General features: G+C 33.0%; 1 protein-coding gene across 6 annotated transcripts in view; it reads left to right on the top strand.

The window, feature by feature from the left end:
- Window positions 1–646: 646 nt before the first annotated feature.
- The window catches only part of LOC147079662 (uncharacterized), a 44,053-nt gene continuing 30,700 nt past the window's right edge, over window positions 647–13,999 (top strand). For 3 of the 6 annotated variants that reach the window (XR_015070053.1, XR_015070052.1, XR_015070054.1), the window contains exons 1-5: window positions 647–816; window positions 1,550–1,612; window positions 2,204–2,330; window positions 6,716–6,986; window positions 12,522–12,562. Coding sequence is in view for 3 of the 6 variants with exons in the window: in XM_085942974.1 (XP_085799100.1) it covers window positions 756–816; window positions 1,550–1,612; window positions 2,204–2,330; window positions 6,716–6,986 (522 nt within the window). In the remaining 3 variants the exon portion in view is untranslated. The remainder of the gene's footprint in view (window positions 817–1,549; window positions 1,613–2,203; window positions 2,331–6,715; window positions 6,987–12,521; window positions 12,563–13,999) is intronic. The other 3 variants (XM_085942974.1, XM_085942957.1, XM_085942966.1) reach the window with 1 other exon arrangement.

Raw genomic sequence — 13,999 nt, 5'->3', positions numbered from 1 at the left:
CGGCGCCGTCTTGCGAAACTCAAACATATAACCGTGTGTAACATGTTCGTAGACAGTGTGTTTTTGGGGCATAATACACACGGTTATACGTTTAAGTTTCGCAAGACGCCGCCGCGCCGCGCCCGCCAAATCACTACGCCCTACGGCCGAGCACTTTGTCTTTTGTATATAGTGTTATAATTTTGGAGGCTCTGTACTGTATTTCCACTTTGAAAAGATGGCAGCACTGCTCTCTTTTCGTTTCATTCAGTATTGCCATGTCTACTGAAAATTCAGTAAATCTACTGATATTTGTGTTTTTCCGTAATTGTAAGTAAACTGTTTAAATTTTAATAATAAATGTGAAATGATTTACGTACGCCCTTTTTTGATGTGTGACACTTCTACATTGACAAAAAAACATTGTAACTCTACCCAAGAGCGCCATATTACCCACTAACTGACTAACATAATCATTGTTTATATACAATGAATATTATAAGTTGTTGTTATTCTTATTAGTCTTAAATCATATATAATATACCTAGTACTACATTTTCCAAAATCTACTGATATTTTATGGAATCTACTGAATTATTTATCAAAATCTACTGAAATTTTTAATTTTGACTTGGCAACACTGGTTTCATTTGTAATTTGCAAATTTGTATACAGCGTGATACAGCGGTAGACGTAGAACGATCATTATTACAATATAGTTTTCGAATTTATTAAATTATATAAATATAAGTTGGTGTGTGCAATGGTATATTGAAATGGATCCATCTGTCAAAGATTCATCAGGGCTAGAAATTCCGAAAGGAAAAGTTGTCCGAGGTTTGTTTTTTGAAAGTTTTTCTATGGTACTTGCTTGTAGGTACTTGTCAAACTTCGTTGAGTTGTCATTTTTGATATTACACCTAGTAATTTTTCATTGTTAGTCATAGGTCAACAATCACCTTCGATGGTATTGAATTTCTCAATATATTGTCGGTTAATTGCAATATTATATTATGCTAGGAGTTATAATTTATTTAATTTTCAATGGTTGGATTTTCGTAATACACCGCTCGCTATTAACAAAACAAAACAAACTTATTATTCACGCTCACACCATTCGACTAGACACATTTTAATAAATATTCGGTCATTTTATAGTACTTTATATTGTTTTTGTGATCGAGGTCTTTTGAGATGAAAAACCAAACCAAACACTACTAAGTAGTACTGTAACCCAAAAATAAGTAGGTTGTGTTTGATTTTGGTATGGATTTTCGTCTCAAAAAACCTTAAGGGGCCCATAAACGAGCATCAAAAATTGCAAATTGCCGATACAATAAACAAATCTAAAATTAAATAAGGATTTTGATCGTGTCCTACTTAAACAAACGTGAGACAATAAGTAATATAAACCAGAAATTAGTTGTTATTGATAATTGTTTTCAGATTAGAATTCATAAAAATTTTGATTACTGATGTAAGTGATTGATTTATTTTTGTCAATAGTTATCTAAACAAAATTCCTATCCATTGTCCCTTGTATACATTCTACCTTTTCTTTTTTGTTTAGCTCGTAAAGAATGGTTACTGCGGACAGATGAAGAATTGGCGCAACGGTTACAAGAAGAAGAAGGTATATTTTAATTCTATAATGAGTTCATTCATCTTCCTTTGTTTAACTTAATAATCTTTAACATCTCAGGCCTTGTAAAAGTAGTAAAAATCAGTCTTTCATTCATTCCATATACAGGTAGCCCTCGATTCTACTTTCGCACAATTTGCTATTTTGTATATTTCTTATAATTCAGATTTTTGTTTGTAATTCAAAAACTGCGCTTACATGCAGACGCTTCTCTCTCCACCGCTTCTCGTCACCTCATATATGTAAAAGGGTGGTATTCAACTATCTCTTGTCAAGTTTATAAAGAAAACACCCGATTGCTACTACGCCTCGTTAACTTTATTATACCCATTGAGAAATATATATTTTAAAGTACACTTTTGATGTTTTTTTTTACATCCCTCTTCTTTCGAATATTCAATATTCGAACATATTTTCAGGAACTAATTATATGCGAAAGTCGAGGGCCATCTGTATATTAAAATTAATGACTTTTGCATATTGTCTAATGATTTGTCTGCCCCTATTGGGCACTGCATCAAACTTGGACATAATGTTGCCAATAGTATACCAGCTTATTTATCATGGCTCCATTACTTTTAGTTACCACCCACTTACTTCATAATTCTTCGAGGAATCAACAAATCAGGAAAGATTTTCCTACAGCTGCAGCCGCTCAATCAAACATTCTTGAAATGGAAGAAAGACGAGCATCTATTAGAATACAGCAGTAAGTATATCAGATAATTTATCCTAGGGAGTCTGTACAAAACTGTAGCTCAGGTGGTTTAACAGCTGAAACCCACATTCTTCGATAGTAGCTTTGGCCATTGTGATGTGCTTGGCATATTGTGAAGGAGGAATACTTGATGTGAGCCTCCCATGACTGACTTTTTGTCACCATCTTGGTATTTCAAGGGCTTTTGATTGCAAAATATTATGTTTAACTTAGAATTAGTATTTGGCACCAAAACATGTTTAAACTAAAAATAAATTAAATCAGTTTAGGTGCAGCTCAATATTTATTTGCTCAGAAAAGGCTCATTTGTCAAAATATAATTATATATTTGATTATAATTTGTTTTTAAAAAGATCTCATATAACCATTGTTAATATGTAAAAAAATCAACACAATCCATGATATACTAAGTGCTTATTACAATATAAAATACTGGGTACACAGTATTGTACTTATATATTTATTTCTTCACAAAACTTGACTCATAAAATATTTTACTTATTTCAAACTAAATCAGATGTATGGAATAATTCAGGTAAGAATATTGATTTTACAATGTAGTATTACACCTTTAGCTTTTTTTTTTATCTTTTAATTTTTGAAAGATAGATTTATTTATTTTCAATTTTGGTAAATGGATTCACAGTATTATATTATCCAATCATTCCCCAACAGAAAATCCTAAGATCTTGATAGTCTGTGGATTTGATTTGAGTTGAGGTAGACCTTTCATTTACATAAATCACATGGTTATTTTATTGGCAATAAAAACTCAGGGATTGATTTTATAGACGGCGGCAGCAGATGATTTATTTGTCAAAAAAAACATATACAGTTTTACATAAAACGATTTTTTTTCTAGAGTGAAGTGGTTAGATGTGTAATGTATTTTAGATTAGGGATGTGGGGAATGTTCTTAATTTAATTGTTCTTGAGGTATAGTATTACAATGTTCCACTTGATTATATTACATGTTAATTCTTATTATTTATTTATCTGACACTGGGTTAAACTTATTTTTATATTGTTTTAAATGCAATTGACTGTTGACTATTCTTACCCTTACTCATGTGGGTTCTTATTCTTAGTTATTTTTAAATTACTGTGGAACCTGGGCTAATCATTAACTTAAATACGAATACACTAAATAGATCAAGGCTTGAGTGATCGCCTACCCGGTGAATAGGGGTATTTTCTCTTTCATCCCGGTAAATCGACTGAATTTAGAGGTAGGTTAGGTTATCGAGTTTTAGAATGTTGTGTCAAAAAGTCTTCAGTTACTAGAAAACTTTTCTAAAATTGACCATTGAACGCTTGATGGAGAAATGTATCCCTCATCCAACTATACCGTTACATTGATTCCTGGTATTTTGGAAAATCTTTTGTCGTGGGGGATGTAAGTACCTGTTAGTCATGTGTCATGCAATTATTTTGTGAAATGTTCTCAAATTATTCAACGATTCTATTAGATTTTATTTTTCCCTCTAGTACTCTGCTTTTATGTTCAAAAGTGAATTGAGGCACTATTAACACATCCAGTTATCACCAATTATTTTCATTTTATTTATATATTGTTGGTTTTTGCATTATATAATATCATTTATAAGATGATAGTATCGCGCATTACATAGCATATCTATATGACTAATGTTATATCCGCGCAAGAATTTTCAACCTATCATGAGCATTTTGTGTATGTAAAAAAAATGTTTACCGTTTTAGGCTTGGTAATTATTGTTATAAATGAAATCCAACAAGTTATGGCACTGGCAACATATCTGGTGTAGAGAATGAAGTTTATGAAAAAAGAAAACAAAAATTAGACTTTAATGGGTTTCAGATGATAATACGATTGAATTTTAGTAGGTAAACTTAATTTTTCCCATTATTTAGTTATGCTAATTCTTATTCTAATTTATGCAATTTTGTTAGGATCACCCATGATGTACCAGTTCAACATCACTGATATAGTATTATAGCAAGTATATACCTACTGGAATCCTAGCATTCTAGATAATAATTAATATTCATCAAATAACATTGGTTTTCCGACATCAATAGTATTAGTGTTAACCTATTTCTTGAATTACTGTGTTTGAGTTCCCACAATTGATTGCGTTTTGGCTAAGCGAATGTTACCTTTCAGTTATTACCTACCACTGTCAAAGTAAAATATGCAACAAGTAGAAGGTACTCAAAAGCATCAACGCTTCATATTCCCTTATCTCATCTGCACTGCGGACTTCATCTATGTATAATTGTGAACCTTATTTTGACTGTGGTATTGTATGCTTATAGCATTCCGTGAACATCTTTATTGCCCTCTGCGACTTTACATAATTTTCTGTTATGTGTATTGATTTATCACCATTGTTTAAATTTGCGTAAATTATGTGCGTTGATAAGTTACAAATTTTCTAAAACACCTTTTACCAGCAACCACGTCCTCAAAAGTAAAAAATATAATGATCACTCTCTGGAAACACATTGTATGGTTTCTTTTCTTCATTTTAGTGCTCCTCAAATTGTCAAAATTTGACAACCATGCTCCTGCATTATTTTTTATATATGAACTAATTTTCCATAAATTTGGAGGTGAAAGGTGATGTGTAAAGATAATAAAACTGAAGTGACCATTACTTATTTATTTTAATATTGATTTTTCTAATTTTTATTAATTGTTTCATTGGTTGCATTTCTTTCAAATATACTGATGTTTCCCCAGATTACTCGCGACCTCCAGAATCTATATAAAACCCCTGATTTAAGTACCATGAATCGACAACAAGGGTGACAGTACATGCTTCGTATGATTCTCAACATGCACTCATCCGGTTATTGCTTTCGATGATATTGAACGTTTTGCTAAGAATTAGAGCATTCATAGAATGTCAAATTACCTTCAATCTAAATAACATAAATTTACATGCATGGACGAAAATACAATGACGGTCGCTAAACCTTACTGTTCGGCTTCTATATATTGACATCTGTTTGACGTGTACGCCCCGATATAGAAGCCGAAGTCTAGTTAGTGATGTCATATCAGATCATCACGTCATCATCATGGCCAATTTTTCAATTTTGATTCTATATTAATTTAAAATTTTGAAATTGTCAATAGGTGTGAAAGTGTTCATAATTATAAATGAATAATTAATATGAACTTTAAATAATTTATTAGTTACTTTATCACATTTATTTTATAGTTCTAATGCATGAATGGATAAAATATTTCTAGTAAACATTTTCAAATGGCAATACGATCTTTGCGCGTTTGTATTGACATTTGGTACCTATTATTATTGATCTTTCTTTGATATCTGCCGATGTAACGAGAGTTTTTGTTAAATATATGATGAATGCAATGAATTAATGAAAAGGAGACATCTTTGGTTGACTGTGTTCACTGGGAGATGTCAATCGTGAATCCACGTTTGAACATGTCCGTAACCGAAAAAAGTAACGAATAGCATTTCAAAAGTTAAAATTCAATATCCCCTCCCCGTATCTAGAGTATGAATTTACCATATCTCTGAGATAACCTTTTTGCAGTCGTGATCGTCTATTCGATTCTATTTCCCGATTATGTAGATGCCTTATGGAATTTGCAATATGAGCGAGGGTGTCAATTCTCGCAGCAAATGCTTGTAGTCATACTTCTAGTGCACTCTTTTTTGACTGACAGGACTGGAGGCAGCCATTTGCATTTTGTCTACACACACATTGTATTACGCAGTGATTCACATTGTGATTACATTTTTTATGAGATTCATACCAGTATTTAGTTTGAGTGAGGTTGCAACGTATCATGCATATGGCTCTTAGAAGAGTTATCTAAAAACAAAATTCATGACTACAATAATGAAGAACAAGAAAAAATATAGCTGTATTATGTCCTCTTTGTAATAATGGTTGCAGACCTCTGCTTTTGAACATTGATAAATTTCTAACATATTATACATAGCATAAATGAGAATTCTACCATTTTGGTTAATATTAATTTATGTATCCCTGATAACTACTTGAAAAATCTAATCATCAATTGTTTCAAAGTGTTTCTCACCTGCGATTAATAATGGTACTTTAAGAACAATCATTATGTTCAAACCAATTGTTTTAGCTATATGTATATATTAATTTATTGAACATAACTTACATGAGAGTGCGTGTAAATGTACATTTGATTAGTAAATAAATTGTTAAAATAGTGTGTTTAACTCACTCGATAGACTGCTTACTGCTGCCACAGCTCATTGTATGTTTATTATAATACTCCACCACCATTTTCTTAAATTATGTTGTTAAAAAAATTATAGCGTGTAACTAATATTATTAACTACTAATATGTCGTTTAAAATAAATGCATTTTTCAGGACGAGGGAGGATGAATATTTTGCTAGAGAGCTACAAATGAAAATGAAAACGGATCTCTCAAGTCAAAAGAATTCTTCACGTCGTGTTTCGAACCACGACAGAGATATTGTAACTTTAGGCATACCCTCCAACGACACAAGCCTAGAGCTGCCCCCGCGGAATGATACCATTATTAATAATGATCTAGATGAACTGGTTGGTGCATTGGGAATTTGCCATGAAGAACTCATTCAACAACAACAGAAAATGTTACAAGAACAAAGAGATGCTGTGAGTATTTAATTTCTGGTAGCTTATATAGAACCATTACCTTATGCAATTGCAAATAACATAATATCGATGTTGAGTTGTTAAAACCTCCGATTTAAGAAGGCAGACTTTCAATTTTTGTATTGTATGTGTCTGAATAACTTGATTTGCCTAAATAACAGGCAGTGGGAGGCCCATCATCATCAAGTGTTTGTAATGGCTCCATTATGATGACCATGTACATCTGAGGTACTACAATAAGTTATAATAAGCACATTTTCTGCCATTAGTTTTAGAAAGAATAAAAGTGAATCTAGATAGTTTGACGAAGGGACAACCCAAAAATTACATTTAACAGAAGTAATGCATAAGTTGTAATTCATATTTAATGTATTATTGATTTGAATGTAAGTGACTACACTCTCCATCTTCCCTTAAACACTCCTGACTCTACATGGTTTGACTGTCGATCAGCCTTCTCAACGGGTCACCCCGCTCCTCTCGACATTCTACTACGCATCAGTGAACGACTTCATGAGTCGGTGTAACCATCTGAGGCATGCAATGTTTGCTTTTAACATCCTGATACAGCATGCCTGAAAGACAAGACAGCGCGGACTACACAAATGGATGTTAACGGCACTAATAATAATTATGACCAATGTGGATGCGAGAAGTCGCAGTAACTCTAACGTGAGCATCCATTGTTACAGTGGCAGTACAAGTATTTATCGCTAAACTATAAGTGCAAAGTCTCTGGGTATGGAAAATGCATTCGGAAAAGTATGGTGGTCCACGGCTATATTTTGTTAACTACCCGTGCTCTCACGCCACCTTAAGGGGGATCATATATGCCAACAGAGAACCTAGCGGAAAAAGCTTGTAATTTGAGATTTTTTTTTGATAATTTACAATTTCAACTGTATTAATTAACCTTTCAGCTGCCCGGCCGATATACAGAGTTTATACTAACAGGGCCCAAGAATTATATATTTCAATAAAATAAAAAATTCTACATAAAAATATAGCACTCACATTGATATGATGTCATGAAAAGCTCCAAAAACAAATTATTCATACGAAATCTCGTAAATCTGTCATCACATTTGCACTAGAATTAGGGTTGCCACAAACCACTTCACTTAAAAAAAATAGTTTCACGAATAAAATAACTTCACCAAACAGACAACGATAAATATTTACAATAAAGAAAGTTTATAAATATATTTACTACACTATATTTATACTATATTTACACATATAAACAAAAAAAAAACACTAAAAATTTTCTTCCGTATGGAAAATTTCAAAACAAGGCTCGAAACATAGAGCAATGTCACATTGTTTACATAAATATCTAGTTTCTTTACGTTTTTTATCAGTTTTGGAATTGAAACACACATAACATCGTCGAGTAGCATTGGTGTTTTTTATTGTCGACGGAATTTTGCCCAAAAAATGGCGTTCGGTAAGCCTAGCTGGCAATGGAGCCTTCCGTTTCAAATTCTGCCGTGGTTCAGTCTTATGATCTTCGATCAACTGTGTCAGGACATGTATTTGAAAATCTCCCAAGGGTTGATTCTTGCCAGTTTTTTCTTGGTGGATGACGTGGGCATTCAGTAGACACAGATCAATAAGGTGAAAAAATACCTTTTTGTACCACTTGATCGTTTTTCTGGCACATGTGACGGAAGAAATGACCATGTCACCATGATCCACTGCACCCATGTTTTTGTTATACTCTACTATGCACTCGGGTTTCACAATCGGTTCTTTCGATTTGTAATCGACTTTTCCTGTCGGCTTAGTAACATTGGTATGCAGAGTGGTCAACATTGTCACATCTTTTTTATCTTTCCAAGAAAGAGCCATCATATCGTCCGTGTGAAACGATCCGGTTTCACCTTTTTTTAATTTGGTGGTTTTTTTTGGCATCCCGAGTCTATTCCGTCTTACTGTTCCGCAAGCATTTGTCCCATTTTCATGCAAAAATTTGCAACTGGTATAGTAGTCCAACAGTGTTGGACTACTATACCAGTTATCGATATATAACGTGTGGCCCATGTTCAAATATGGCTTCAGTAAAGTGGCCACAACATTTCCTGATATGCCAATATAGTTTAGCTTGTCGATCTCCGTTTGTTTTCCCGTATATATAATTATATCTAAAACAAATCCAGTATGGCAATCGGCCATTACAAATATTTTTATCCCAAATCGACTAGCCTTTGTTCGGATAAATTGTCGAAACGAAAGTCTACCTTTGAATAAAAGAAGACTTTCGTCAATACATATGTTTTGATGAGGGTACAATAGATTTTGAAAAGTGTTTTTCAATGAAGTTAAAACCTGTCGAATTTTAAATAAACGATCTCCTGAAACCTGTGCTTCGTTATCGCAAAAGTGGAGCATACGAAGCAACATTTCAAAACGATTTCTTGACATAGACTCCGAAAAATACGGTGAAAATAAGCATCGTTTTGTTGACCAGTGTTCTGTTATTTTATTTCGAGAATTCCGCGACATCAATAAACAAATTCCCAAAAAGGTATAAAAATCATCGGTGGTACAGTCTACCCATCGCTTCAAACGGTCACTCAGTACACGCATATTTTTGGTGGCAAACACAAATTGTCTATTCGTTTCACGAACTATCATCTCCACAAATGATACACTAACAAATAATTTGAAATAATCCGATTCACGAGCATTAGAAGGCAAATCTGATTTGCCTCCCGAAATATTTGAATCGAATGAAAAGATACGAGGATCAAATGGGTCCGATTGCCATGAAAACGATGGTCTTTCGATACCATTTAAAATGTCTGCAGGAATATCGTCATCACAATCTTCAATATCATTTTCGTCGTCACTCGGTTCGTCTTCAGATTCGATTGTTTCCACGAGCACTTCAATCAAATCATCATCCGAATGCTGCATCAAATGCTCATCCATTTTGATTACAAATCGTCAAAAAATACGTGTAAAATAACTTAAAATCACAAAAACACTAAGAATACACTAATATTCAATGAAATGTTGTATATTTATAACAAAACTAAATACATCGAAGCAATCACACAAAGTTCTACTAAAATATCACGTAAAAAACTTCGTTACAAATTAAAATAACACTAAAGTACACAATAAATGTCAGATTTTTTGATAATACGTGGTTATAGAACTTGTATATTGAAAACAAAATTAAAATAACTGAAAAATGATCATTCGCATGTGAAATAATACACATCAATGAAATATTCCGAGCGCGCGCGTTCAACACTAAAAATATGGGCAGAATGGCGGGCGATAGTTTGGGATTTCCCAATTTTGGCAGCCCTAATTTCGTAGAATTGAAATATGTCTGTGGTCACTGTTTTACCCACGATTTGTTTCGAATTATTTCAATAGATGTCACTAGCAACACCAAAATTGAGAAAAAGTCACTTTGACATTTAAAAAGGCGCGAAAATATGAATGCGTATTTCGTACGTCACGGGCGTGTATCGCGCGATCTACTATGACGCTCGTCGTACGTCACGGGCCGCTATAAGGTTAATAAATATGTATCTAAAAACATTAAAAAGATTTTTTTTTTTAAGTCAAAGATAAACTTACAATTATTGTAAAAAAATGTGAATTTGTCTCATACCTATTTGGTGGCTATAGCTTTCGTTATTATTAGGTACATTATTTTTATGGTTATATTTATTATTAAAATTTAGTTTGGTAAGTTTTAAAATTTTCGCCGTTTAGATTTTTGACTAATTCATAGTTTTAATATTTTTTATATCTATTTTAAAAAACATCAATTTTTATAAAAAATAATAATGTTTCCAGATACATATTTATTAATTAATACAGTTGAAATTGTAAATAATCAAAAAAAAATCTCAAATTGCAAGCTTCGTATTTTTCCGCTAAGTTCTCTGTTGTCATATATGATCTCCCTTAAAATATCAATAACAACATTTTTCTGTGTGCGCACGCCTGTGTAAATTTGAAGGTTGCCGACCCCTGGTAGAATGGACTGTAATGTATTTGAATTCCTTTGAGCAGCTTGTTTAGCTTGCCTACTCCACATGCAATTTTGTTAGATGAGCAATATTTCTTAGTTCTCACTAAGCTCTGAATAAAACCGAATTCAAATTTAATTTAATTTATAAGTTGAGAGAGAAAATACGAATTCTCAGGATAATCAAGTTCTAGCAATCATTAATCAAAAATACATTTAAAAAATGACACTTTCATTATCATTAAAACGTAGTTTTTGTGGAAGTAACAAAAGATAGGATGAGTATTTATTTGATTTTTTTTAAAATCTTCTTTAAAATGATAGGATTGTATGCAAGTGACAGTATTTGCATCCTTCTTTTTTTTAAATCTTGAATAAAATGGATATCAGAATAATACCTTGAATTTCGAATGGTTTCAATATGTAAATAATGAAACATATTGATAAATATCCCTTAGATTGCTTACACGTTTAACCCTTAACACTCGAGTGCCGCCATATCGGCGGCATTAGAAGTTTCCCGTATTACTCGAGTGTCGCCGTAGCGGCGGCACCGCCTATAAAGTCATTTTTTGTAATATTTTCAGAAATTTTTATAATGCGATTTCAATCAAGTTAGAATGAATAATAATAGGTTATGTTATTACATTTATCTGAGAAAGAAGTCGGCAAAAGAATACTGCGTGCCTAATTTCAACATAGTATTTTTATCGGAATCTTCTCTTTTTTTATTCGTAGGTCGTCGCTTGCAAGCAATGTTTTTTTGTCACATAAATTTTATTTATTGAACGTTCCCAGACTAGAGTGAAGTGTTTGTCACGCATGATTTTGAAGTGTGTTTATATTTTTTATTGGTTCTCGCTTGCGCAGGGGCGTCTCGTATAGTTTACAGTTTTATATTTGAATACTGTTTTTGATGACAATACTTACTAGTATATTATGCCGATTCGGAACCTATATAATGTGAAATACTCTAATGAGTCAAATGAAAATTATTACGTATCGATTTATTATTTTTTGAGAAATCTTTTGATAATGTGTAACGCACTGGGAATGAGTTGTTATGAGCCCGAAACTAATTTAGGAAATTTATGAGACAGCCGCTTATATTACAAGTGTATTTGAAGGCAATTCATTTGTATCATATTTACAGTCATAATGGACGATTTACACTTTATAGCCAGTTCTCTACATACCGCTATTTCATTACGATTCTGTGATAAGCCAGGATTACATATTATTGGAGATTGCTTTGTGAAATACCACACAATGAAGAATTATAAATAAACTAAAAATAAGTACAGTATATTCATTATAAATTTATTTTACAGAATAAAAAAAAAAAAATTTTTTTTACATTTTTTTCACCAATTAAATGTTTTATATTGAAATTATGCTTTGTGCGGGAAAAAGTCTCGAGTGGGTGGTATGTACCTATAAAAAAAATTTCGAGTGGAAAAGGTTAATATATATGATGATTCTGGGTAGCAACAACTTTACAGTACAAAAATTAATTTTAAAATTATTTTTTATGTACACAGAATAGATACTGGTGGTCAAAAGAAGAAGAAATAATCCACAAGTAAGTATAGGCATTATAATATGTCTGGGCCTACATTGTCTGTACGTAAATAAATGTCTTCATGTGTCTATGTGTTCAATTTCATGTGGTTTTTGTTTGTTATTATTTCTCATCATCTTTGAAAGACCATAACACTTATGAAGGGTCTTAACCCTTCTTACGTGGCAACTGACTTTAGTCAGCCTATGATGCCAGCCAGACTTTAGTCAGCGGATGACCCGCGCGTCAGCTGACTAAAGTCATTTCGATTTTTGTTTTCCTAGTACTGCTTTCGGCCAGGTGTGAAAAATTTGAATATTGATTTAATGTATTCAGAAATCATCATTCTCCTGACATCTGTCGATGTATAGTATAATCTTTTGCTCTATCTAATTTAAATAAATATTTTTCGGGAGCGTGTCTTGGCTAAAAAAATATCACTCATCAGGTCACTTCTAATTTTCCGCGTATATTGGTTGGATCGCTACTCAGTGCATGTGCGCTGAAGACATTTTACTGACGCGTTTGTAACCATACGAGTTCGCGATATAATATATTATATTGTTTTTTAGTGATTGAAAAACTAATTTGTGCGTAAACTGTTAAATAGAATATTCGAAAGTTACGAGGGTGGGTCAATAAGTCCTTAGAAAAGCCGACAGGTGGCGCGACTAGTACTGTAAGCGGTTTGTTTTCATGCAGCGGCACTACCGATTCAGTATGCTGCGAAGTTTCAATCAGATTGGTCGGGTTGTTGTGTGTTTCTCGTACATTTAAAAAATAAATTTGCTTGTTTACAAAAATGGAGAAAATTGAGTTTAGAGCTGTTATTAAACATTTTAATATAAAAGGGTTAACAGCAAAGGAAATAAAAAATGAGTTGGATTTAGTTCACGGCACATCTGCTCCTTCACTTGCAACTATTTATAACTGGTTAAATGAATTTAAACGTGGTCGTACATCAACAAAGGATGAACCACGCTCAGGACGTCCTGTAGAGGTGACTACACCAGAAATGATCAATAAAATCCACGATATGGTGTTAAGTGACCGAAGATTAAAGTTGAGTGAGATAATTGAGGTTACAGGGATCTCAAAAGGTAGCGTCATTTCTATTTTACATGACAAATTGGGCATGAAAAAAATTTCTGCAAGATGGGTGCCGCGTTTGCTCACAGTCGACAATAAACGCAATAGGGTGGTGGCCTCTAAAGCCCTGTTGTCGTTCATGCAACGCAATCCGGATGAATTTTTTCGTCGCTTTGTGACTGTAGATGAAACATGGATACACCACTATACTGCCGAGACGAAAGAACAGTCAAAGCAGTGGATTGCGAAAGGCGAAATGAATGATGTCCAAAGAAGGCGAAAACCGTAAAATCAGCTGGTAAGGCTATGGCTACTGTATTTTGGGATGCACGTGGAATTATTTTCGTTGACTATTTGGAAAAAGGAAAA

This window comes from Rhyacophila brunnea, unplaced genomic scaffold (assembly GCF_057557595.1).
Source record: "Rhyacophila brunnea isolate RB1 unplaced genomic scaffold, BYU_Rbru_1.0 scaffold_1, whole genome shotgun sequence".
NCBI lineage: Eukaryota > Metazoa > Arthropoda > Insecta > Trichoptera > Rhyacophilidae > Rhyacophila > Rhyacophila brunnea.
Note: the sequence above shows the minus strand (reverse complement) of the source record. Positions and strands in the feature narration are given on the sequence as shown.